Source organism: Neltuma alba, unplaced genomic scaffold, assembly GCF_004799145.2.
Source record: "Neltuma alba isolate B1F8T4 unplaced genomic scaffold, ASM479914v2 tig00011426_pilon, whole genome shotgun sequence".
NCBI classification, from domain to species: domain Eukaryota; kingdom Viridiplantae; phylum Streptophyta; class Magnoliopsida; order Fabales; family Fabaceae; genus Neltuma; species Neltuma alba.
Genome location: NW_021636109.1, coordinates 153,077 through 179,027, shown reverse-complemented (window position 1 = coordinate 179,027; position 25,951 = coordinate 153,077). Strand labels below are relative to the sequence as shown.

The 25,951-nt window shown below is 35.2% G+C and overlaps 3 protein-coding genes across 3 annotated transcripts; 2 read left to right on the top strand and 1 right to left on the bottom strand.

Moving 5' to 3' along the window:
* Positions 1–2,640: 2,640 nt before the first annotated feature.
* LOC114713454 (TBC1 domain family member 15-like) lies at positions 2,641–11,400 on the top strand. The gene is made up of 15 exons (XM_028898105.1): positions 2,641–2,962; positions 3,134–3,310; positions 3,403–3,454; positions 3,537–3,644; positions 4,583–4,667; positions 5,580–5,634; positions 6,034–6,426; positions 7,042–7,101; positions 7,557–7,655; positions 7,752–7,862; positions 7,959–8,030; positions 8,133–8,249; positions 8,584–8,733; positions 10,071–10,171; positions 10,828–11,400. The coding sequence occupies exons 1-15, from the start codon at positions 2,900–2,902 to the stop codon at positions 11,153–11,155; spliced, it is 1,971 nt and encodes a 656-aa protein (XP_028753938.1). The 5' UTR covers positions 2,641–2,899; the 3' UTR covers positions 11,156–11,400.
* Positions 11,401–14,206: 2,806 nt separating this feature from the next.
* On the bottom strand, positions 14,207–15,480 carry LOC114713462 (transcription factor MYB82-like). The gene is made up of 3 exons (XM_028898116.1): positions 15,335–15,480; positions 15,028–15,157; positions 14,207–14,793 (listed from the first exon to the last, which is right to left on the bottom strand). The coding sequence occupies exons 1-3, from the start codon at positions 15,465–15,467 to the stop codon at positions 14,361–14,363; spliced, it is 696 nt and encodes a 231-aa protein (XP_028753949.1). The 5' UTR covers positions 15,468–15,480; the 3' UTR covers positions 14,207–14,360.
* A 7,159-nt stretch (positions 15,481–22,639) lies between these two features.
* On the top strand, positions 22,640–24,116 carry LOC114713433 (auxin-responsive protein IAA5-like). The gene is made up of 4 exons (XM_028898076.1): positions 22,640–22,933; positions 23,050–23,270; positions 23,371–23,452; positions 23,989–24,116. Exons 1-4 carry the CDS (start codon positions 22,689–22,691, stop codon positions 24,038–24,040), a joined length of 600 nt encoding a protein of 199 aa, XP_028753909.1. The 5' UTR covers positions 22,640–22,688; the 3' UTR covers positions 24,041–24,116.
* Positions 24,117–25,951: the final 1,835 nt, after the last annotated feature.

The following is a 25,951-nucleotide window of genomic DNA, read 5'->3' as shown; positions in this document are numbered from 1 at the left end:
CCAACACATGCGTTCCTATGAATATATCACTGTTCAAGAGAATATTTGAATCTCTCCTCTCTCTCTCTACTTTGTTGCACCTTTTTTTGTGTTCCTGGGTGTGGTAGTTCGGAAACATTAATAATTATAATTTTATAGTAACAACTACGTTACTTTGTGAGGTGAAAATCCAGGCCTTGTAGAAAGTGCAACACTTGGGAGGTTTCGTCTAATATTCAGCCATGAAACAAGGAATTAGGAGGAAAAGGTTGACAAAAATACTAAATATGAAGACTTTGACTCTGTACATGTGTGTGTTTCAGTCATGCATGACAATCAGGTCAAGCTCACTTGTCTTCTTGTGAGGACAAAGAAAGACACCCTCTCTTTATACTAAGCACAATCTTTATACGCTGAAGATCTCAGTACTTCACACTTCCACATGCGTATGGAACTCTCTGTTTGTACTAAGAATGTCTCTAAGTTAATGTCTAGAATTCCATAACCACGTACTGGCTAGCTTTTTTTCCCAAAAAAAAAAAAAAACTGTTGAGTTCAAGTGTGGGTGAAAAGTTTTGCGTTGAAAGAAAAATGATAAGTGTTTGGTCGGTGGATGGAGAAAGGGCTGGCGATTAGTTGATTATTTTGTAGTGGGAAAGAGTAACGCAATAGGACAAAGGAACATTGATCCAGTGAACAAAAAGTGGCTACGATTCACGTAATGTCTCGTTCAATCGCTACACATTGATCAGCAGAATGCAATTTATGAGAGACATTTTAATTTCCTCTGTGTTCTGAAGTGATGACCCACACCCCACATTAAAATATGTGTTGAAGGAAACCAATCATCAGTGATGGATGGAACTGCGACCAAAAACACAATTATTAAGAAAAAGTGGCTAAACATATTTGAGAATGGTCTGTAAAAGGACACTTGCAACTTTTAGAGGTTGGGAATTCGTTGTTTAAGAGTGAGGCTAAATAATGAACATTAGCCTAATCCCTGAACAGATTAAAGCGGAAGTGATGGACTCAAAAAACACAAGAGAAGGACCATGATCGGAAAGCCCAAAACAAATATGACAGAAATACACACACACACACACAGCAGTCACATTACAAAACTCAAAAGAGTGATTTGGATATTCTCATATATGAGAGAAGAGAAGAATAAGAGAAAAGTGAGATCTACACTAGTGTGGCCCATTGGATCTTACATCTCTTTTTTAAGACAGTAGAGAACCAATCTCTTCGAGTGCCTTATTTAGGTGAAGTGTTGATAGATATATAGAAAGAGAATAGCAAGGCCACCAACTTCTTTGAGATCCTACCCTACTGTTCTCTTTCTTTGCCCCTCAACATTTTATCTCAAGTGATACAAAATCCATTGCACGTACGGGGAAGAGATCAATTTTCCTTCTCCAAGATGGTTGCATTTAGCAGCCTCTTCAATGTGCTTGACATTTCAATAAACTTCCATTCGTAAAGATTAATCATATGCTACCTCCTATTTTTAATATAAGATCTTGTTTGACTTTTTATTTTGATCCTAAATATAAGATTCTAATTCATTTTGTCTCTCATATTTCTCTAATTTTTTTCCAAGATAGTTCTTCTAATAATATTAGTTTTAGTCAATGAACTTGATTAGTAAAGATATTTTAGGAAAGGTAATACTTATTTATTATAAATAACTAGCTTAACATATTTGCTTAATCTATTCAAATTAATCAACTAGCTCTTATATTTAGGATCGGAAGTAGTATATGAAAAGGAATGAACGACAAACCCCAGGAAAATTCATCAACTTGACATTTTGGTAGGTGGGGCATCATCTTTAGAAGGCAAACGTATCTCATTTGTGTAGAATATGCATATAGTCCTCATCCTCTTAATATAGGACCTATTTAATTAATTTTATTAGATTAAAAAAGTTAGATAAATTAGTTAATTATAAAAAATTTGGCATATTTTTTTCTTAAAATACCACAATCATATTTCTTAATTATGGTTGAGGAAATATCAATAAGAATAATTTAAGAAAAACTGATAAATATGGTAAGCACATGTTACATTTAAGACCAAGATCAATTTAATAATTATGTCTAATATTAAAGATAGGAGGGGTGTATATTTTTAGAGGGAAAAGAAAAGTTTTCGTTAGTAGTCAGATCAAACACTCAATTTCATCGGCTCAGGATGCTGCCAATTGGCATTATATTGATTCCATTAGCGAAGACCTTGTGAAATCATCTAGCCTTCCTTATCCTTTGCAGTGTTTTGTTAATGTAGTATTGTATTCCCAATTACGGTGCTGTTAAATGCGGTTTCACATCCTGGCTGTGATCTACATGTAAGTTGCTGAATAATTAAAAAAAACTATTTATATATAAATTAGATATATTAATGAAGAATTTATCTTAATAATGATATCATTTATTAAGATAGTATTTGCTTTAATAAAAATCAAGATAGGATTTCTTGCATACGTAAAGTAAGGATCACGCATACGCATCACCTTAAAACGCTATAGAAATGGAAAAAAAAAAAAAAAAAGGAAAAAAATATTTACATTTGTCCTTTTTATTTTGGAAAAGGGAAACCTCGTTCTCGTGACTGAGACGCCGTGTCGCTATTCTCTGGGACATTTCCACAGGGCGGACAGTGGAGGAGCTCAGATCCGTAAAATAACGAATGCGTCAATCTTGACCGTTTATTTTGGCCATTTCTTGAAATCCAACGGTGACCCTTTCACGAAATTGCTTTGCTTCCCGCGACGAAACAACCAGCGTGCGGGGCTTCCTTCCTCTTTCTGTTATTCTTCCCGCAAATCGGATTTTCCTTCGTCGCGAAGTCCACTCTCTCTCTTACCCCCCCTTCTCTTGAATCTTGATTGTTTTCCCAATCTGTGATACCGCCGATGCAAGAAACCGAGCTCCACGATTTGTCCGACGACGCCGATTATGCTGCGTCGCAGCAGCAGGTAATACCGATGCCATTGTAGTTCCGAATGTATCGCTTTCTTCCATGGAATTGCATTTCGTTAGATTTAGGTGATTCGGTTGAATTTGTTCGAATCTACGTTCATTGTTTACGGCTAATCACAAATTTAACCGAGGCAAGGAATTTTGGCTGTTTTATTGCTTTGGATTAGGCATCATCCAGCGTATTGCTACGGAGCGATAGCACTAAACAGAGCTCATCGAGTGAGCCGGACAGCGCTCAGATAGTTTTTACGAAGGAAAATGTCGCAATTCATCCGACTCAGTTTGCTTCCGAAAGGATTAGTGGAAGACTGAAGTTGATTAAGCAAGGCTCTGCTCTGTTTATGGTATCCATTGATTGTTTTATTTTTATTTTTTGTTTTCCTTTTGAGTGAGTGCAGTTTGTTTTATGGAAATATCCATCTTCTCTTCGTTGTAGTCATGGATACCTTATACAGCGAATAATTCGAATGCCATGCTGTCTGAGAAAGGTAGTTCGGATTTGGACTTTGATATTTTACTTATATAGCTAAGCGTTCTATATATTCTGAAATTTATTCCTTTCTTATGTAGACAGAAATCTTTACACCATAAGGGCGGTGCCCTTTACTGACATCAGGTCCATTCGAAGGCATACTCCTCCACTTGGGTGGCAATATATCATTGCTGTTTTGTCATCAGGTGAAGTAGAGCATATGAACTTTACAGATTATATCATGGTTTTTTTCGTATCCTTTCCCCGAGATCACTGTTTCATTCTTCATTATTAGAGTTTTCTGTTCTGTCTCTTTCTTAGGCGTATCATTCTTTGTTGATAAATCGGGGACGGGGTACCGTGGCATAGTTATCCATCCATTTTGGATTTCAACACTCTGATAGTACATTAATGTTTTATTACAAAGATGTGGAGTTAATTTCCTTATTCCAGGCATCATGAGGAGAAAATATATGGATTTATCTTTTCTTTCCGTTTTCTTAATTCTGTAGTAGGTGCATTCACTTTGTTGGTGAAGGCAACTAACATGGCAGGTTACAATTTCTCGTATTCAATGTGCAAGTAAACAGAAGCTAGAAAAGCGACCAATCCCTAAATAAATGGATCCAAGGAATGCCTGTTCATCGACTGTGGGTATTTTATAAAATCAATGGCATGGGTGTAATGAAGTGCTTTTCTTTCTAAGGAAAAAAAAAAATCCAAGATAAAAGGCACGGCACTTTTTTATAAAATGATATGAAACTTTTTTTTATTCTTATATTCATATTAATAAATTTAGGGGGGAAAAAAGTTTGCCACAGCTGTCCTTCATGGATCTATAATTACTTCATTATAAATTAGTAATGCGTTTTTATTTTGCCAAGATCAGAAAATCTTCAGCCAAATGCTGTTCTCGCACTAGGCATTCATGTTCCCTTTTTCCATTAATGATCTTATGATAAAATGTTATTGACCAAAAATATTAAGTTTTCTTTTCAAATTTTCCTGTTTACTATTTGCATTTAACTTCAACTATGCACCACTTTTTTAAAAGAAAGAATTACTCATTATGTAGTTTGTATGACTCAGTCTATATTGTTTTTTGCGCTTTTTTTTTGGGGGGGTGGGGGGTTTGTCTTTGCAGGACTTGCATATCCACCTCTGTACTTTTACAATGGAGGAGTCAGAGAATTTCTTGCTACAATAAAGCAACATGTTCTTCTTGTGAGGTTAGTTTCTGGATTTGTGTCTTACATTTTGTTTTCTTCTAACTCGCTTATAGATGATACCAATTGCTGGTCTCTTCATGATATATTTGAAAATTTTAAAATGTACCTTGAATTAAAAAAGGATGATCTCTATGAGGTTTGGCCTCAGGGCTTTTCAGATACTGTTATTTGTAGCCCATTACCTGTTCTTATCTAGTCACTGAATTTGTAGTCATTTTATGCCTTTGGGAGTTTGGGTATCATTTTTCTCAGCTAATGGTTTGTAGAGTTGTTTATCTTGGTTTCATGATTAAAAGGGCAGATATGCCTAATATGTGTAGAGAACTCATTCCTACAGCCTAGCTGGCAATTTTGTTATTCAATGGGCTAGTAAATGGAAAGATGTGGTTACATGATTATTTCAATGCTAAACAATGTGAAAGGTTCTTGTGTGTGTGTTAAATGACATATTTTCTTTCTTTTGATTGACATCTATGATTCTTAAAGATTGATTTAAAAGATTTTTTAAATCCCTTACAAAGACTCTAGTAAGCTTAAATTTTCTCTCTAAGTTGGTGAGCTTTTTCCTGCTGCCTTTTCTTTTCTATGATAGTTTCCTCCTGTGTTTGCATTTTATGATGACTCATTCCTACAGCCTAGCTGGCAATTTAGTTATTTAAAATCTCAAAAATTTTAACCTCAAGTATTCAGTTGTGTGGCATATGGGCATGACGTTTCTTAATCAGGAAAAACAAAAAAAACAATTTATATGGTTCTAAATTCATTGTCTTTTTTGTTGTCACTAAAAGTATATCAATAATATGTGGCTAAATAATATTTAAAAAATGTTTTGACTTTGATCTAGTTTGAGTGCCATTTTTAGGCTGATATATTTTGAATCTTTCCTTTTTCTTTTTATGCTATATTTTCCAGATCTGCAGAAGATGCAAATGTGTTCGTTGTGAATGATTTAAAGAATCCTCTACAGGTATGTGGTATGCATGTAGAGTTGTTTTATTTGTTTTGGCAATTGGATTGTCTATGTATGTTGTCTCTTAACAAATATCGCTGTTATGTGCTGGGAAGTACACATAACCGGTGACTCTCATAATTATGAGTTAACATCCCTATTTTGTTTTGACAATCAAAATGTTTGATGGATGGCTCCTAAAATGTCGTCCTGCCGTCTGACTTTGAAATTTTTTAAGTTTATGGAAGCCCACGTGCGTTTATGTATTTTCTAGCATATAGGCAGAAAGTTTAGAAGAAATAAAGTCTTACATTTGGGATTTCTCCTTAGGTCTCTAAAATCTTTTGCTATATATATATGATTTGTGTCCCTTTATCTTGGCTTTCTCATTTTTCTCTTGCTTGGATTGACTTCCAGAGGACTTTGTCTTCATTGGAGATGCCCAGGGCTGTTTCTATTGCTTGCGAACCTTCAAATATATCAGTTAATAAGTCCACTTTGAATGAGAACCAAGAGAGGATTGATAGTGGTTCCAATGATGGACATGCTACTGTTTCTCAATATCAAGGAAGATCAAGACATAGAGCTAATGATCCTGCTAGAGATATTTCTATTCAAGTTTTGGAGAAGTTCTCTCTTGTGACCAAATTTGCCCGTGAAACAACTTCACAACTCTTTGGTGATCAGAGTAATGGATTCAGCGCCATTGAGAGAAGTTTTGATGAGACTCCTTTTGATCATCGTAAGAAGGCTTCCAGTGTTGGAGATAATGTTCCTGATGAAAGTCCTGTTCCCTCAGATCCTCTGGAGGTAATCCTCCCTATTTGTGGATGCTATTGCTATTATATCAAGTGCTAGACCCCCTCCCCTTGAATGGTTATCAGGTACATAGTCTGTCCCTGTTGATTGCCTTGTTTGTATCTTTTATGGTCTGGAAGGAATTTGGCATTGAGCTTTTATTTTCCCCTGTGATGATGAGCTACCTTATGCTTGCAAGTAATACCTGCTATGCTTTTTGTCAGACATGCTTCTGAGTGCATAATTTAGAAAAAGTGTATTATCATCCCACCTAAAATTAAAATTTATTGGCACATTAAGCATTTGGAGGTATAAAAGGTGCGTGTAATAATTCCATCTGAATGTCAGGTGACAGGGGTGCTAAGGAAAAATGTTTCTAGTATGTTAATTTCTTGTTCATCTGGTGCTTTTGCGGCTTCTCCCAATCCGTAAGATCAGATACTAGTCATGATTATTTTGGTTGTTTGGGGACATTGCTTTGATTATTGCATTCTGAGCATGGCCACCTACAGGATTATATTAGTACACATCATTTTTTCATACGTCAGCAGGTGACTTTTTTTCATTCTGCTTCCCCTTTACACCCAGCAATATTGATGTCATTTCTTTTGTTTCCTCTACGTGCAGTTTGATAAATTATCACAAGTATGGGGAAAACCACGGCAACTGCCTTTAGGTTATGACGAGGTGAGTTATGATTTTACTTTTTCTGTTGTGTTTTTCTACTATTAATGCTTCTGTGTCAGGTTTAAGCAATGAACTGTTTATGGAAATGCTCTCTGATCATGATTATCAATGTTGTGTACACAATTCTTCTTCTTTTTTTTCCCCCCCATAAAGATGAAATTATATGTAATAAAAAGCAATGCAGTGAAAATTATTTATCAAGATATCACAATAGACTGGCTTGCTGAGATATTTGAAACCTGGTATTCCACATTCATGAATTTAGTCCAAGTTTTCATGCGTCTTATTTCATGCAAGTCAAGTCTTGGAGCCTATGGTTCTGACTTCTGACTTGTCCCACCTTAGAGCCATAGGTTCTAAAATTTTATCACGATACTTTAGATCAGGTTTTCGCAATTCTGCTAATGTATTACAATCCTAAATAATGAGCATTCTGAAAGGGTCCATTTTTGCAGTGGGTTAGCTTCTTGGATTCTGAAGGGCGAGTTATAGATTCAGAAGCTTTAAGAAAGAGAATATTTTATGGTGGACTTGACCATGAGTTACGGAAAGAGGTCTGTGTATAATAATATATCTGATGATTTCCAAGCAAAGTGAATTTTTCAAAATTGGTTTCACTCTTCCCTTACAAATCCTTGTAAGAATGACAGGTTTGGGGATTTCTGTTGGGGTACTATTCATATGATTCAACATATGCTGAGAGGGAATATCTGAAGTCAGTCAAGAGGTCAGAGTACGAGACTATAAAGAGCCAGTGGCAGGTTTTCACTTCTCCATGCCTTTTTTCTTTAATAAGCATAGTTTTTAATATCTCACTGTAACTTAAAAATAATTTATTTATGCTTTTTCCTCTGTAGAGTATCCTCCCAGCACAGGCTAGAAGATTCACAAAATTCAGAGAGAGGAAAGGCCTAATTGACAAAGATGTGGTATGCTGGAAGCTAGTTAAAATGTTTATGAATTATCAAAAAGACTACATAAGAGCAGCTGGATGATGCACATATAGCTTTAACTGTCTTTTATTTTTGAAGGTGAGGACTGATAGGTTGCTTGCTTTCTATGATGGAGATGATAATCCAAACGTGAATGTTCTACGGGATATCCTGTTGACTTATTCATTCTACAACTTTGACCTTGGTTATTGTCAGGTACTTGTCAATTTGATGCATAGCACACCAGAATTTTGCAGTGTTTTTTACTTCAAAATGTTTTATGAAATCTATGAAGTGATGACTGCTTCTCTTATATATTCCTGTGCTTGACTATCCTGGATGTCAAATGATTGATTAAGCATAGAATTGTTCTCCGCAACCACAGTAGGAATATGTTAACAGCTCACATTCTTCTCTACCAAGGGAAGTTATGGTACCACAAATCAAGAGTTGGGGTTCCTCGTTTTTTTCCAACTTTCCATTACCATGCAACAATTGAGAGTTGACATTCCATGTGTTTAGGCAATCTGATTCTTTTGTCATTGTATAGGGTATGAATGATCTTCTTTCCCCAATATATTTTGTAATGGGTGATGAATCAGAGGCATTTTGGTGTTTCGTAGCACTTATGGAGCGTCTTGGACCCAACTTTAATCGTGATCAAAATGGCATGCACTCTCAACTTTTTGCATTATCTAAGGTTTATTCTCTCTCTCTCTCTCTCTCTCTCACGCACACTCACTCGCTTTTTGTGTGACAACTTTCTTTTTATTTAGGAAGAAGTTTTCCTCTACAAAAAATTTCATGCGCTTATTTGTATGCCCATCAATTGCATCCCAATGGCTCAATTACAATCATAAATACGTTGTTGAGAGAACCATGCATTACCGGACTTAATAAAAGAAAAGGAACATAAAAATATGTTATAAATACAAATATTTCACAAATTGGAAAACATAGCTAGAGGATTTTCCCTTGAATTCCTTTCTAAATTTAGGTTTCTTCTGATTGTCAAAATTAATGAGATTTTTTTGGTAGAATGGCAAAACCATTGCTGTAACCATTGTCTGACATGTACAGTATCCTTTTATAAACAAAAACGCTGCACATTTTATTCCATCATCACATCCCATGTGTCATTATGGTCACCTTTGAATCTCGGTTCAATGGAGAAACTAATGAGTACTATTTCACAGTCAACATCTCATGAATCTGATAATGCATTCCAGAAAATATGAGCCACATCTCTGGTCTAGATATGACTTTTCTTATGATTATGTAAATGTCATTAATCAAGATGTTGTTCTCCCGTTCACTATGTGTCACAAACATTGGCATTGAAAGAGAAGTAGATAACTGAAACATATGATATTATGTTTCTGCAACTTAGTTGTGCGCCATTTTTCAAGAACTAAAAGCATAAAATCTGTGTATGAACTTGGATTTCGAAGAAGGCCAATTGTCTCTGTTGCTTCCTTATTGTTAAAAAATATCTGATTCTGCTATCTGCAATGTAGATAATTGCTATTCAATTACCCTCTAGTATAGCTGTTAATGCTGGGTATTTTAATAGAAGCAACGTTTTGTTTGACGCAAATCTTCTTGCATTCAATTTAATGTTCTCTTTCCCAGTCTCTCTATTAACAACTGTCCAGATGCATACATTGCCCCCACCTAGATTCTCTCACGGGAGATCATTGTGTATCTATACTAAAAAGTCAATTTCTGCTTCATTTCTTGAAATTAGACGTTACCTGGGTGAAAAAAGGAATAGAAGTGTAGTCTATCAATAAGTTTTTAGTAGAAGTCTTGCATGTCATAAAGAGGCACCTGGTAAATCAAATTATATAAGAACCTTTCATCAATAGAAGCTGGGACTGAATCTATGTCTGATGGTATATCCATTTATCATCCTGCCATTAGTTTTGGGCCAACACTAATATGTCTCTGTATATCTGTTGGAAACTTGTTATTAAGTTGTATTTTTGTCAGTTTCCTTTGCCATTTCTGATTAATATTATATTTCTTTTGTTGCAGTTGGTAGAGTTGCTGGATAGTCCATTGCATAAGTATTTCGAGCAGCATGACTGCTTGAATTATTTCTTTTGTTTCCGCTGGGTTTTGATTCAATTTAAAAGGTCAGATTCCTTGAATCACTGTCATAGATCCGTAAATTCAGCAACAAGAAGTCTGTTTGACTGTCTTTTTTTAAAAATATATTACTGAAGACTTCCTGCAAAAATAACTGGATGGCCGGTCCTAATTGAATCACTGGCTCCTTTTTCGGACTTAATCTCTCTCTCTTTTTCCAAAGAAGTGCAATTGGTATGGATTCATGAGAGGTTGTTAAGAATGTTATCTAGCAAAGCTAATAACCAAGTAAACATGCTTTACATCTCTGGAGATGATTCAGGAGAACCTTATGCTTGCTGGAAGCCTTCACAATGTGGAGAATAATCTCCCTGTTCAGAACACGCTATATGATAAGATTTTTTTTTTTTGTATAAAATTGGAATGAATTCTATATTCTACTTTATAAATATTTTCCTAAAAGTGTCTTTAGCCTCTTGACATATTCCTGAAAGGATCAAAGTCTTCTAGACGGTTCAACTAAAAAGTTAATTTCTGTGACACTTCTGATGGAGATTCCAATTGATGATGCACTTGATGTCAGTGAAGCTGTTGGAGTTTTAAATTTACCAGTCTGACAGATTTAGCCCTGCATTGGTCCTCACAGAGAGAATTTGTTAGTAAACAACACATAAACTAATCAATATTTCACTTGACATTTCAGGGAGCTTGAGTTCGAGAGTACAATGCGTTTATGGGAGGTATTATGGACACATTATCCATGCGAGCATCTGCACCTGTATATATGTGTGGCAATCCTGAAACGATACCGCAATAAAATAATGGGGGAGAAGATGGATTTCGACACGCTTTTGAAGTTTATAAATGAGCTGAGTGGTCAGATTGACATTGATTTAAGCATCATGGATGCAGAGGCTCTTTGTGTATGGGCTGGGGAAGATGGTGCCGCTCGAATACCTCCTGGAACCCCACCTTCGTTACCTATAGATGATGTCTCATTATATTCTCAACTAGAAGATGAAGTGTTATAGATGATTAGTTCCCATAATGTTCTTTTGTTGAGGGTTTTTATTTGTTTATTTTTTGGGTCCAGAGATTATGTTAGCTAATCAATTGCATTTGCAATGACATCCGCGTGTGGCAGGCATCATTTTATGTTTATGACTCTCTGCCGCAACACGCTTTCCGGTATTTCGTGTTGTAATTGTACATACGGGATCAAATTCCAACGTTATATCGGATAATAAATAATATTGTTTGATTGATGGGAGGCTTCTCCTTGCGGTGTTATGTCCAGTGTATTAATGCAACTGAAAAAAATTGACTGCTTAAGACTTATCTGAACATCACAGAAATGAATGCCGATGTTATCTCGGCTCTGTACCAATTTCCGTTTTCCGAAAGATGGAAAGCGGGTAGAGAAGGACCACATAAATTGGTAGGAAGCACGAAGCGAAGCCTCCACCAATGCCTATTGACCTAAAGGCACCAGGGCACCTTCAGAAGGGAGAATCTGAGTTTGAACTAAGTTAAGGTTCAGGGAACCAGTTAACGGTATGTTAGGAGGCATAGGGTGCGTGAGTGAATTTCCCGGGGGGGGGGGGGGGGGGGACCGGCCTTTTTGTGTTTTTTCCTGTTTCTACCCCGACCAAAGGCACAGGTTTGTAATTTGGCATCAAGTGAAAAGGAAAAAACCAAAAAAGGACAATGATAAAAAATTTTAATTTTTCACGTGATTGATTATCGGGGTCAAAAACACAAAGCAATCATCTCAATGAAGGTGTTACTGTTGACACAGCCTCGTAAAGTTAAGTTGGTGGCAACTATTGAGAACGTGACACCGCCCCAAAATCATGTTTTAACAAAAGCCAATCTGTCGCTTCAGCCATCTCTTTTAAAATATTACCTCCGGTCCTAATTATAAGAGTCAGTTGACTAATTTGAGGAGATTAAGGAAATAAGTTGAGTTAGTTATTTGTCCTAAATAAGTGTTGTCTTTCCTAAAATATCCTTGCTAATCAAGTGTATTGATTAGAACTATCATTGTTAGAAGGACCATTTTAGAAAAAAAAAAAGTATAAATATGAGAGACAAAGTGGATTGGGGTCTTATATTTAGGACCAAAATAAAAGTCAAACAGGGTCTTACTCCCTCCGGTCCTTAATATAAGACCCATTTAACTAATTTAATTAGATTAAGAAAGTTAGATAAGTTAGTTAATTATAAGAAATGTGACACGTTTTTCTTAAAATACCATAATCATCTTTCTTAATACTTCCTCTTCCTCTTTTACTTAATTATGGTTGAGGGAGTATCCATAGGGGTAATTTAAAGAAAATTGATAAATATAAAAAATGAGTCTTATATTTAGAACTAAAATCAATTTAACAATTGGGTCCTATAGTAAAGATCGGAGGAGTATAAACTAAAGCACTCCTCACCTCATATCTGCAAGCGAAGGACCCCTTTGGTACACCCAAACTAAGTTTTATGAGGATAAGAAGCACTGGGTCATATCAAAGAACACTTTTCGCGCTAAGTTAGTTAATTCCAATTATATTCCCCACCCCCTCCCATGCAAGGGCAAAAGCCAACCTATATCGATGTTATTCATAAGCTAATTCATTTAGAATTCACGAGACCTACAATCTATTTGCTGCATGATACGGCCAATTTACTACATTTTAAATTAGCCCTTTTTTGAGGTAAGATACTTAATATCGTCTGCCAGTAATAGAAGTTAGTCCCTCTGGAAATGTTACCAACAAATGATACTTCTAATTAAGCTTATTCCGTAGACTGAGAATGGAATCAACATCAGTTCATAAATAGTTTTTTAATCGTGATTTATAAAATATGAGAATAGTTTATAAAGAATTTTTACCGCTATCTCCCAACAATCCTTCAATCACTTGAGAAACGAACGACAACTCATTCTTCGTTATATGTAAAGATATGTAGAGTAAAAGGACGGGACCCCACTAAGCTGGGAGTGCAGAAACTTTCCAATATAAAATGATCTCTGACGGTGGGAAATAAACGACATCTTTCCTTTTTTTTTTTTACCAGAGTAAACGACATCATTATAAACCTCCTTCTACTGTGGTGAGGTTTATGACCAACCCAAGATATAGTTTTTTCAAAACACCGTTTATCTGACACTTCTTCCAATTTTATATATAAGATATAGTTTTTGGTGTAAGCATAATTAATTTTTATTTTACTTTTGCCCTTATTAAATTACAAATTATATTACTATATTAATTATCTCACAAACATCCCCTCTCTCTCTCTCTCCATAAATAAGGTTTATACATTTATTCCATTTATCCATTCAACTAACTTTTTTTATCTACATAATTGGATTATTTATTACTACCTCCTGTCCTAATTATAAAAGCTAGTTAACTAATTTGAAAAAAATTAAGAAAAGAAGTTAAGTTAGTTATTTATAATAAATAGGTGTTGCCTATCCTTGCTAATTAAGTGTGTTGGTTAGAATTATCATTGTTAGAAAGACTACCTTAAAAAAAAAGTATAAATATGAGAAACAATATAGATTGAGGTCTTATATTTAGGATTAAAAATAAAAATAAAATAAAGTCTTATATTAAGAACAGAAAGTAATATATCTTATATAGACTCAGTCAATGAACAATAATAATGTAAATATATGTAGAATATTTTCTTAAAAAGATAAGACATGTTTTAGTTGAGGAGAAATTTTTAGGTACATTTTCTACACTCTCAAATGAGACGCGCTTAGTGAAGCATATAAAAAATGTACCTAAAAATTTGTTAAACTCATGTATTGTAAGTATATTCATTCTGTTTAGTACAAAACATTGAAAATAAGAGGTACAAATCGAAATTAAAATTAAAAAAAAATCTATTAAAAGATTATTTGGCATAAATGATTATTTATTATATGGGATTAAATAAACTCATATACGTAGAATTGGAGAATACTGTGGAAGGAGATAGTATTTCCCAACCCGACCTTTATAGGTTTACATAATCCATGTAACAAGTAATCATGCTAAATGTTTTTTAATAAATTTTTTCAATTACAATCATAATTCATATATCTCGTTTTCACTTTCAGTGCTAAACACATTGTTCTTCTTATCATACATAGATCATCTCTTGCCATGAAGTTACTTCTTCAGCGGGAAGCACTTTCGTCGTCTTCGTTTATGTTTCCTCTTCACCTGAAGTAACGTTAGGCTATTCGCACTATGGCATGAAGCATTCCGTGCGTGAACTGGACTCCCACCATCCATAGTCTACAGCTTCAGTTTCAAGCATGAGAATGGAATCCAAATTGGTCATGAAATGCTCATCGTCGAAACCAAATACCGCACTGTTCCCAGGCACAATCGGAAAATCTAGGTCACAGTAGAAGCTCTGCGTTTCGTCGACCCACGAGTGTGTGATGTTATTGTTCTCATCTTTCCTCGCATCCAGCAACCCTGTCTCTGCGTTGCTTGCGGGAATCGGAATGTCGGAGTTGCTGATTCGTGATTTCTTGCTGGTTTCTTGCTGATCCTTGCTTGAACCGATGGCTTTTCTTTTGCCTCGAGGGCATCTCTTGTCCAAACGGGTATTCCAGTAGTTCTTCACTTCATTATCGGTTCTGCCAGGAATTCTTCCAGCTATCAGTGACCATCTGCGTCAGATAGGAATTACAGAGTACAAGTCAATTTATTATATATAAATATTCTCATATTATTGGATTGCATGACACTGACAATTCAGTCAAAATGGTGTCACTTTATTGAATACTAGTTAGGTAAATAGGAACGTTGCAGATGCTGTATAACTCTTAAAAAATGTATGAAACAGTAAGATTGTGTGACAAATACTTGTTAAGTAAACATGGTTTTCGAGTAAGTAGACGCACCGGTTGCCAAGAAGCTTATGCAATCTGATGATAAGGTCTTCTTCTTCTTCAGACATTCCTCCGCGTTTAATGTCAGGTCTCAAATAGTTCTTCCATCTTAGCCTGCAACTCTTCCCTCCTCTCTTCAGACCTGCAGTTTCGGGGTGATATATGAGAAAGACCCTTCGTCTGTTAACAACAGATGGTGCGAATAGGTAGATGGTTGTGTTGGTAAAGATTTGTTTGAAGAACCTAACAATATTTGAAGTAACTAACACATGAGTGAGCATAGATTGGGACTGATCGTCAGAGGCGAAGGTGGACTTGCCTGATTTTTTGGAAACGGCTTCCCAGTTTCCTTCACCGTGAGCTTCAATGTAGGTTTTCAGAACCAAGTCTTCCTCTGGCTTCCATAGATTCTTCTTGGGCTGTGGCTTCAGTGCCAGTCCTTTGCTTTCCATTATGTGACTAATTTTCCGAAGCTGTGAGAAAGCAAGTGAGATTCTGAGCGGGAGTTATATAGGAATGAAGCTCATAATAATGTGCATATATACCGCCGTGCATGAATCATGAAGCGAAAAAGTTAACACAATGAGGGTCCCAGATTTTCTATCAACTTTAGCTTTTCTATAATCATCATATTTATGTAAAGTATATTTATTCAAAATACTCGCAGAAAAAGAAAGAAAATCCCAGTAATGGTGAATTTGAAGTGCATGTGAAACCAAGCTTTTTTTTCTTCCCCTCTCCATATAACTGTAGAACCGTACAGAGCGCCCAATATCCTTCTGGGGCCAGGAATGAGAAAGTGACAGTGATCAGAAATTCTATTTTTGTGACCTGGGAATGTCTGCCACTATAAGGCAGGGGCACAGTGGAATTATGCACCCTTTGCTTTTGCATGATTTAAGACTAAGCATAATGATTTAGGTACATTTTGATTGATTCAGCAGCGGCTCAAGTTTCCGACTTTATGACCCTTTTACCTTGATTACAAAAGAAAAATGCAATAAGATCAGTTCAGAATTAAGTGTAAGTAAAAAATTTAAAAATAATATTGAAATCACATAATTTGAAGAGATCCAATCTGATCATACCCCAAGTACATGGCCTATGCCTTATGATATCCTTTTGTTTTTTCTGATCGTGCAAAACCCATGTGACAATGGAAACAGCATATAACTTTGGTTATAAATATGTTATTTTGGCTGTCTAATTGGCTACTTACGATGGCATAAATAGAGAACTAATGCTGTCTCAACGCATACTGAACCAACCCTTCAATTATTAAATCTTTGGCATGTTACTGGTATCACACGTCAGTCCATCATCTTGTTTCTCTTTATGAGTGGAAATTGGTGAGTGGGGCAATCAGCAATTCACTGAGATTGAGGTGAACGTGATTGAGTTTATATCATTGGAACTGTGGGATCAGCTGTGAGTTGGCTGGCAATTTTGGTGATTTCTTTGCCTTATGATAATATATAGTTCCATCGTTTCCAGTAGTACTTGGATGAGTGTGGTAATAACATGACTCTATTCTTGTTATGAATTGACAGTGTCGCACTCGCTCCCCAGGCCTCTTCAAATCGTAGTCTTTATCTGATGAACCAATAATTTCTACCTTTTTGCCTTTCTGGTTCTCGGTCTTTGCAACTCCTTTGTGTAAGAAAACCAATTCCTATTTACAGCGCAAAGTGAAGGCCGGCAAATCAGTAAGAGCTTCTTTTGTATTATCATGCTTCTGGAAAATTCTCATTGTTTAACGCAAGGAACTAGTGTGAAGCAGAAATGTACACTCAAGTTGAAGGGGACGAAAACTTATGTGATATCGTCCAATACTGCAATCATAATCATTATCTGGGTGTTGATAGTTAAACGATGGATTTTGAGCTTGAAAACTAGTCTTTTTTGAGTGTACCCGGTTCTGATGGACTTAAAAAGTGGTTTGCTTTGATATGCAATAAGAACATGCTTTTCTTTTTTTTGGGGTTTTTAGTGCTCAATTCATTCCATAAAATCATTTTCTAGACATATTGTATCAAGTTCCTAATCAAAAGGTGTTTCTTCTTAACTCACTACGGCAGCCAAAATGCTCTAGGCTAGCTACCGTTCAACTACCCTTCAAGTTTTCCCTCTCTGGAAAATTGCCACGTCAGATCAAACATTTTGAATTATTCTTCACTGGTAGTTGAAACTGTGATCCGTTTCCTTATTTTACTGCACGTCCATTGTTATTCTCCGTAATCTATTGATATTGGCCTGCCCAGTCACTGTTTCAAGGCAAAGATTGATCCACCACCTTATGTCTCCCTCCGTATAGTTGAGGGGACGAAACTGACAAATCCCTTCGTTCCTCATTATTATTCAGCATATGTATTGCGTTGTCCTTTTTTCTGTTGGCATCTGTAGCTGATATAAGGTTTCTGGGTCCTCTGTTCTAAATCTGAAAGGGAAAGACAGAATTTGGATGACTTGAACTGGTTTAGATTTGCAAGATCATTTTTCTAAGTACTGCACTGTGATGAACGCTGGCTTTTAAAGAGTACTTTTCCAGTCACTTTTAAGCTGGCATGCATGCATGCATGTTTGGTGGGGGACCTAATAAGATTGAGATTCCCCCATTCGCTTTTCTCACTTTCAATTGCACACCTTTGAGCAGAATTACTGAATATTTGTTCACAATTGATTTGCACATAAAAATCTAGGGCGTTATAATATTCCATCTTTTGTTATTTCCCCCGCAAATTACATGAAACTTTACTCTGTAAAGTGAAAGTAGTCCCTTCTCCCCTCAATCATTCCACAATGGAGCCCCCACCCTCTGCATAAAAAGTGGTTTTGTATGTCCTTCTCCTTGGCTTCTTGCACCCCACTTTGAATCAGTATGTTTCAGTCTTAACAATTTTTTTTTGGTTCTTCATTCTTTGTTTTTACTATTGGAATGTTAGATGCCCAGCTTGTTACAGAAAGCCAAAAAGAAGTCTATTATTGAATTGAGTTGGTCTGGGGATATTGAACTCCAAAGGACGTGTGGATTTTTTAAAAAAAAATTAAAAATTTGACATTGAATTTTTTTAAATTTGAGTAAATCACCCGTCATGTGTATGAATATATGACACGAGTTTAAGAAGTTGGTTCGAAATGATTTAAAATTTAAGATGTCATTGATATAACCATACAAGTTATATAAATTTAAAATTTAGGAAGCTTATCTGTGAAACTTCAAATGTTAAAGCATAATGAGTCTCTTCTGTCTCTTTGATATGTATTACTCCTCCGGTCCTTATTATAAGACCCAATTTGACTTTTTATTTGGTCCTAATTATAAGACCCAATCCATTTTGTTTCTTATATTTATGCATTTTTTTCCAAGATAATCCTTCTAATAATGATAGTTTTAGCCAATATACATAATTAGTAAGGATATTTTAAGAATGACAACACTTATTTATTATAAATAACCAACTTAACTTACTTCCTTAATCTCCTCAAATAAGTCAATTGGGTCTTATAATTAGAACCGGAGGAGTACTATCATAATTTTGAAGAGCCATAGATTTCGAAGTATTTAAAAATTTTATTCCTGAGAAGGACCTAATAAATTGCAATACATTGTAAATTTTGCCCACATTTCGGTCTGTTTGAAATCACATTCAAAAGCATTCATAAACACGTTTTATATAAGTCGAGACAAAACTCTTCTCACATACTTACCTCCTATTTCATAAAATCATGATTAAAAAATTATTTATAAGTCATTTCAAGTGGCTCTTAATAAAATTTTTAGCAAAGGCTTTTTCCAAATTTTCCATGTATATGTCTGCAAAAAACTCGTTGTGAAATATGCTTTGGGATGGATAGCGGCAATCATGAAGAAGATGGAGGCTATGAAGAATGGACCTCGTTTTGGGCCTTGGATCCATGCTTTGCTTCCAAGTTCCAACCCGCCTTCACTTTCGCTTCCCATCAGACATCTTTTTTTTAATTAAAAAAAACTTCAGTTTTTGTATGTGCATTTTGGTCGGATGTAACATCAAATTAATGAAAATACTTGACTTCATCCAATCATTTTCCTTTGTGAGCCGACCAAGCTTATGCACGGCCTTAAGGGAGAATGGTCTTAATCTTTCACTAAGCATCAATATCCTTTAAAATATCCGCTTTGTTCTTTTGCCCTTTTTGTTGGCCTACATTTTCTCTCTGGGCTGCTGTAACGATATTATTCCTATTCCGAGTCATTTCTGAGTGATATTGGTGATCCCAGGTTACCTATTCAATTCTATTTTTAAAAATAAATTTGATTGATTTGTTGTTGACGAAAGTTATAATTTTTTTAATTTTTTATAACAAAACAAAAGTTATCCTTAAATTTTAATGTTGGCATTAAATCCTAGAACCAGATGGCATTTGATCTTGTCTTAGCATCTAAATGGCAGTGCGTGTTATGTTTGGATGAAATCTCAAACATGTCTGCATGCATATGTTTGATTGTATAAAATTAGAAAGGGAAAAAAAAATTTTAACCCAGCATACTTGATAGGATCAAGCTTATTTAATTTATGGAGTTAGTTGAACACTTATGGGAAAAAAATTTAAAAAGAAAGGGGGGTGTTGGGGGGAAAACTGAGAACCAGACTTAGAAAAAGAAGAACATATAGGGAAGTCACTTTGCATCTGCAACAATGAAAGATGGTTAAGGAAGGAATTGGGAATCAGAGGGGACCCACCAAGCAATCATCAATAAATAATGCCATCCAAAACGGGGCAAAACGAATAGAGTGGGTTGTTAAGCGTCCATGATTCGGCCCTCCTTTGACCTAAACTTCAACACAGGCAGCCAACACAACCCCAAACCACACACACACAAACTTTGATGGCGACTCGCCCTCCATTGCCGACCGCCCAAAAATCACAGTTATTAGGGTTTCAAAGACAGAGTGGTCCTGCCTCTGTGGGGTTGGACCATCGGGACACGTGGGCTTCCGCCCAAGTCTGTGTTAACTGCGACTCTCTGCTTGACGAAGAAGATGATGAAGTCGGCGTTGCAGGTGGGTGGCGAGCTTGTAGGGTTGGGTTGGGGTTGGCGTCACGTGGAATCCGTGTGCCTTTACTCCCGTCCTTTCCTTTCCTTACACTCTCACACCAACCTCTTTCTCAATTCTTGCTTTGTGGCGCCCCGCGCCCTGCCTTGTGCAGCACATTGCATGCTGATCACGGTGATAAGTATTGAGTACTCATCTTAATTTAAACTAATAAGATCAATTTTCAATCATCAATTAAATATTTTATATATTTTAATTAATATTTTTTATTATGAAAGATATAGAATTCAAAGTAAAAATAACCGCATAACTGACCCCTTTTTTTAAAAAAAATAAATTTCTTGTTAAAAATTGCTATTAAAAATTTAGATTTTAGATTATCTAGATTGAGTTAAATTGATAAACATATGATGCTTATTGTCGTGATAAGCACCGAATGACTACCTTCTTCTTTCCTCACCCTTCATCTATTTTTTTAAGGGAAAAAATTACTGCAAAATCTACAAAAATATAATTATTAAAAAATTTTAATGATAAGTGAGCAGCATAAATTTTATTATATTTTTTATCTTTGAATACTAGAACTAGAAAACTCAAAAAATCATTACTGAACACACCTTAATAAATGGACAATACATCTTTTTCTAAGATGCTGAATTCCAAAAGAAAGATTTGCTAAATAGCCAAAAGGTTCTCCATCAGAGGGATCATCAACCGTGGGATATAGTTGAACTATAACAATTCAAGAAATATCAGCATAATAAGTTTCAAAAACTTCATGTAAAGGAGATTGTTCAAACAACTAACTTGGACAATTACAGTCACTAATTATGAAAAACAATTTCATAGTGTCCAAATAGATGTCCACACCTCTACACCTCTAACTTTAAGAAGACTCTCGTATGGTTACAAAATTGCAAGTATTTTTAGCATTAAAGGACTTTAATTAATGCATCCGTAAGATCCCAGATCATATCCTTTAGCGTGTTTTTTTTCTTGCAGTAAAAAATGAGATACAGTATGCTACTATAGTTTCCTAAAATTCAAAGAAAATATCAATCAATCAATTATTAGATTAAAAACTGTGGAAGTTGAAGTGTGCAACACATAAACAAGATTCTTTTTTGACCTTGCAACACATAAATAAAATTCAAACAAACAGAACCCAGAAAACAAGAAAAATCACATAGGGAACATATGCTGTGTTACTTTATTGAATGTGTTGGACGTTTTCTTATGGTCACTTTAATTTCTGGGGGCAAAGTTTGGATAATGAATCTGCCTTTGTCGGTTTCTCTTGTCCGCCTTTGGTTCCTGCTCTGTCTTTGTGTCTGATTTTGACACAAACACGTATACAAGATCCTCATTATTCTATTCCATTATTATTAATTACCTATTGTTGGTCAGATAGATATATATAAATAATCTATCAAGGGCTTATATAATCTAGCATCAAAGTTCTCGCAGAATCCCCCACACATTATAGTTTGATCTTAGTGCTCAGGGTTTCCTCCAAGAATCTAATCTAAAGGGCTTATATAAGTTGACCTTATATCCACAAATATCTAAAGCTGGATTTTGTAGCTTGCAAAGTTGTTGTAACGAATATATTTAATGAGTTTTGCGGATTTTTTTAAAAGTTTCTTATTAGGCAGTCACAAATCAATATCGATCAATATATAATAGATTTTAAATATATATTTCAAAAATTCATGCGTGTATGCAAAGACCTATCTTAAATCTTATACGAACTCATCACGAGACTCGTTCTAATATTATATGTTTGAAATGACAATTGAGACAAAACGATGGCTTTCTACTTAACTTGCTATTTGAGCAATGGCTTTATATGCTTTGTTGCACTAATGAAGACAATTTTGTTCTCATTATTTTCACTGTTGGATGAATAAAACTGTTTATTTTAGACAAAAAAAATGTTTCCACACCGCTCTTTCTTTTTGATAACCTTTTATTTTAAAAATTACGTTAATCTCAAATTACTCCCTCCCCTCCTAATTATAAGATAGAGTTTTAAAACCTACTTAATTCTCAGTATATGGCAAGAATATGGTAGTTAATGTTTTTTCCAGTTAATTAGGTCTCAGGGACCAAGAGAGAATATTTTTTATTGTAATTATTAATTTCAACCGAGGGTAATATTACAAAGTAACCCATTCTTAGCTTTATTCTATGATCAGTAAGATGGGAAAGGTACTTACTACATAAAGTTTATAAAGGAAACAAATTACTCACTGATATATGAAGGTGTCCACTACTTGTGAAACAATTAATTGCCTACAGGGAAAACAAGAGAGTACCAGCAATTGCTTGTGATGGGGGGGTTGGATCACAGGATTTGTAACAATCAATATCTTTCATTCATATTTAATATTTTTGTTGATCTTTTGTTCAGTAAACAATGAAGCTTCATGCAGGCACTTCGGTCGGCTAAAAGCCCTACATCGACAATGACACTTCAACCTTCTGTTTCTCCGAACCCTCCCTCTCTCCCCTCTCTCTTCTTCTCTGTTAAATTTAAAAGCCTTCGTCTCTTAAATTCCTCACACTTGTTTCTTCTTTTGGTACTCTCTTAATTCAGCCATCTTCATTCCTTCTTTCTTTCTTTCTTCTTCTTGCATGGACCTTCAACTAGGCCTCTCTCTCTCCACCCCCTTTGATTCCGATCATGATCTTTTCACTTCATTCTCAGTGTCTCATAAGAAACGCAGTTTCAGTGATCTCCTTCACCATGACTGTCTCAGAGACAGAGACGGCGACGGCGACGTCTTGCTTCCCACTCTGCCTCTCCTTCCCTTAACACCTTCCCACGAAGCTGACCTTGACGACGAAGACCTCCGTAACAGCTGCTCCATCGTCACCAAGTACCTACCTTCTCTTCTGCGACTGGTTTAAGTTATACTGGTTGTTATTATATACGTAAAGAGACGTGTGTGTATATATTAAGAAAGTGTGCGCGTGTTTGTGAATTAATCTGCAGACATGATGGGGATGATGGTGGAGAATCTTCTGCAGCAGTCGGGTGGCCGCCATTGATGTCGCAGAGGAAGAAGGTTCGGGTTGAAGAAGATGGCATGGCGGAAATTCGTCAATACGTTAAAGTGAAGATGGAGGGAGAAGGAATTGGACGAAAGGTTGATCTTAGCCTGCATCATTCTTTTCAGAAGCTGAAGGAAACCTTGATGGCCATGTTTGGAAAATGTAGGTGCCTGCTGTGTTTTTGTGTGATTAATGAAATTTGCAGGAGATGAGATATATAGAGATTTGATTACTGATTGGGAATTGACTGATGCAAAAACAGGTCATCAAAATTCAGAGTGCTATGAGTTAGCTTATCAGGACAAAGAAGGTGACTGGTTGCTCGCCGAGGATCTGCCATGGAAGTAAGTGCTTTTAATCTCATTGTTTACTTAGCTTTACAGATTGGTTTGAGTATATTATTCTCACAGGAACCACCTCATTTACTAAACACGGAAACACAAATTCAGTTATCTATGAATATGAAAAGGAAAAGCAATTAATTAGGCATGTATGTATTAGAGGGATTTGGCTTCTATATGGATGGTTTTAACTTTTAATGGTCCTACACACACACACTTTAATATTAGCTAGTGATGAACTAAATTTTTGCAGCAATCAAATGAAATAACTTTAGTTGTAAAAGTATACTTTATTTGAAATTTTGATTTTGGTTCTTGATTTTATTTAATTTTAAAATTAAAAATACATTCCATTGTGCATATTTTGCACGTAATCCGAAATGAGTTTGTCACGGAATGCCGTAGCTCCTCTTATATGTGTGTGTGTGTGTGTGCGCATGTGTGTATAATACTTTTCATGTTTTAATTGAAAGAAATAAACTAATTAGTGCTTTTTAGGCACCAAACTAATTAGTGTTAAAACGTGTGGTTATGTGCAGAGACTTCCTCCAGTGTGCTCAACGCCTCACATTGCTCAAGAGAACAAGTTAATTTCAACAAACGCTAACCCTTGACATTTACTATATACTACTTCCGGTCCAAATTATAAGAGCTAGTTGACTAATTTAAGAAAATTAAGAAAATAAGTTGAGTTAGTTATTTATCCTGAATAGGTTTTGTCTTTCCTAAAATATTCTTACTAATCAAGTGTATTGGCTAGAACTACTATTATTAGAATGACTACTTTAGAAAAAAAAAAGTATAAATATGAGAGATAAAGTGGATTAGAGTCTTATATTTAGGACCAAAATAAAAGTCAAATAAGATCTTATATTAAAGACTGGAGGTAGTGTATATATATACATATGCTAACTGTAATTAAATCCATAAATATGGAATTATCTTTAACTTTCTTTTGTAGACGAATGATATATTTAACTTCAATGCTATTCTTTATGTTTCTTTAATAAGCACATTTATCTTCTTTCAGGCTAGATTTGGGAACACTTAAAATAAGTTCTTTTATATTTTATGAGAACTAAGAAAACAAGAAAATTTCCCATTAAATTCATCATATGGAATCATCAGTAGAATATAAAATAAATCAATCAAAATTAAAATATGATGGAAGATAAGGGAATATGACAATAACAGTGAGATCCCAAAAGCGAGTTGGTAGCCGTCGCCGATGGCAATAAATAAAAACAAGAATAAACGGTATATATTAATTCAGATAGTGATAAGTCTAGGATTTTCAATGCACGGTGGTTAAGTTTGGTTCTAATTGTAAAATTTTAATTCATTTTGCCCCTCATACTTATTATTCATACCAAATTATCCCTTCTTTTTTTTTTCCCCTAAAGCATAGGTATCTTCTTATTAGAGGCAATCTTATTCAATGCATTGTCAGACACTGAATGTGGGTACCTCTCCTAATGGGGATTCAAACCTTGATTCACCATATTGTGAGGAACTAACCCTCCACTAGATCCAACCCCCGTTGGTTACCACACTATCCCTATTAATTAATTACATATGTACTGGGTATGTATATTAATAGAGTTTGCATCAAGAAATAATTTTGAAGCTGATAATTTAAGAGGGTATTTTGAAAAATTAATACATATATTTGAAAAATAACTAATTTATTTAATTTTCTTATTGGTAAAAAAAATTTTAGCTAATTTTCTCAACCTATATGGGTCTAGATTCTTCCATCCTTTCCCATAGCATGGTGCAACTTCATAGTCAGAGTCATTTGGCAATTGACATTCTGAAACTGAAAATGATACTTTTTATTAACTTAATCGATCTAATAACATACCAAATATTTCCCTTCTAAACGTAAGAATTAGATAACTAATTCAATAATATTAAAAATTAAAAAATTTGTTTTAATCATTAGTAAAAGAAATATGTGCGTTTAGGACACATCTCTTAAAAAAGAGGCAATATGTTGGTGAAAAATTTTCTTTTTTGGCAACAGACATGAAATATATACACACACGCATAATCTTTTTTTTTTACCAAATACACACACACATAACAAAGATAAATATAATTTTCAAACTTGCCGTTGACATTTATGTCTTATCAAAACTTGCACTTTTACTGTTGCCCGTTGGATCTGGGTTTACCGTCTAGAACTCCGCGGACCGCCCAGACAAAGGAGCGATAGTTTGAAAATCTGGCCCTTTCCCTAACAGGTTAGAACGCGGTCCATAGTTTGCGATCCGGCCCATTGACGGTTGACCCGTTTGACTCGCAGCATGTTTGTTTTCCTTCACCAGATTATAAACTGATTTTACATTCTTTGTGTGCGCGCGCGCGCGCGTGACACCGTAATTTTGTTTTAAATGCCATGCGGCACTGAATCATTTCTCTTAGCTATTTTTACGAATCAAACTGTCAAGGGAACAAGTCATGTAATGCTCTTGAAACGGAAAGAATATTGAGTACAAT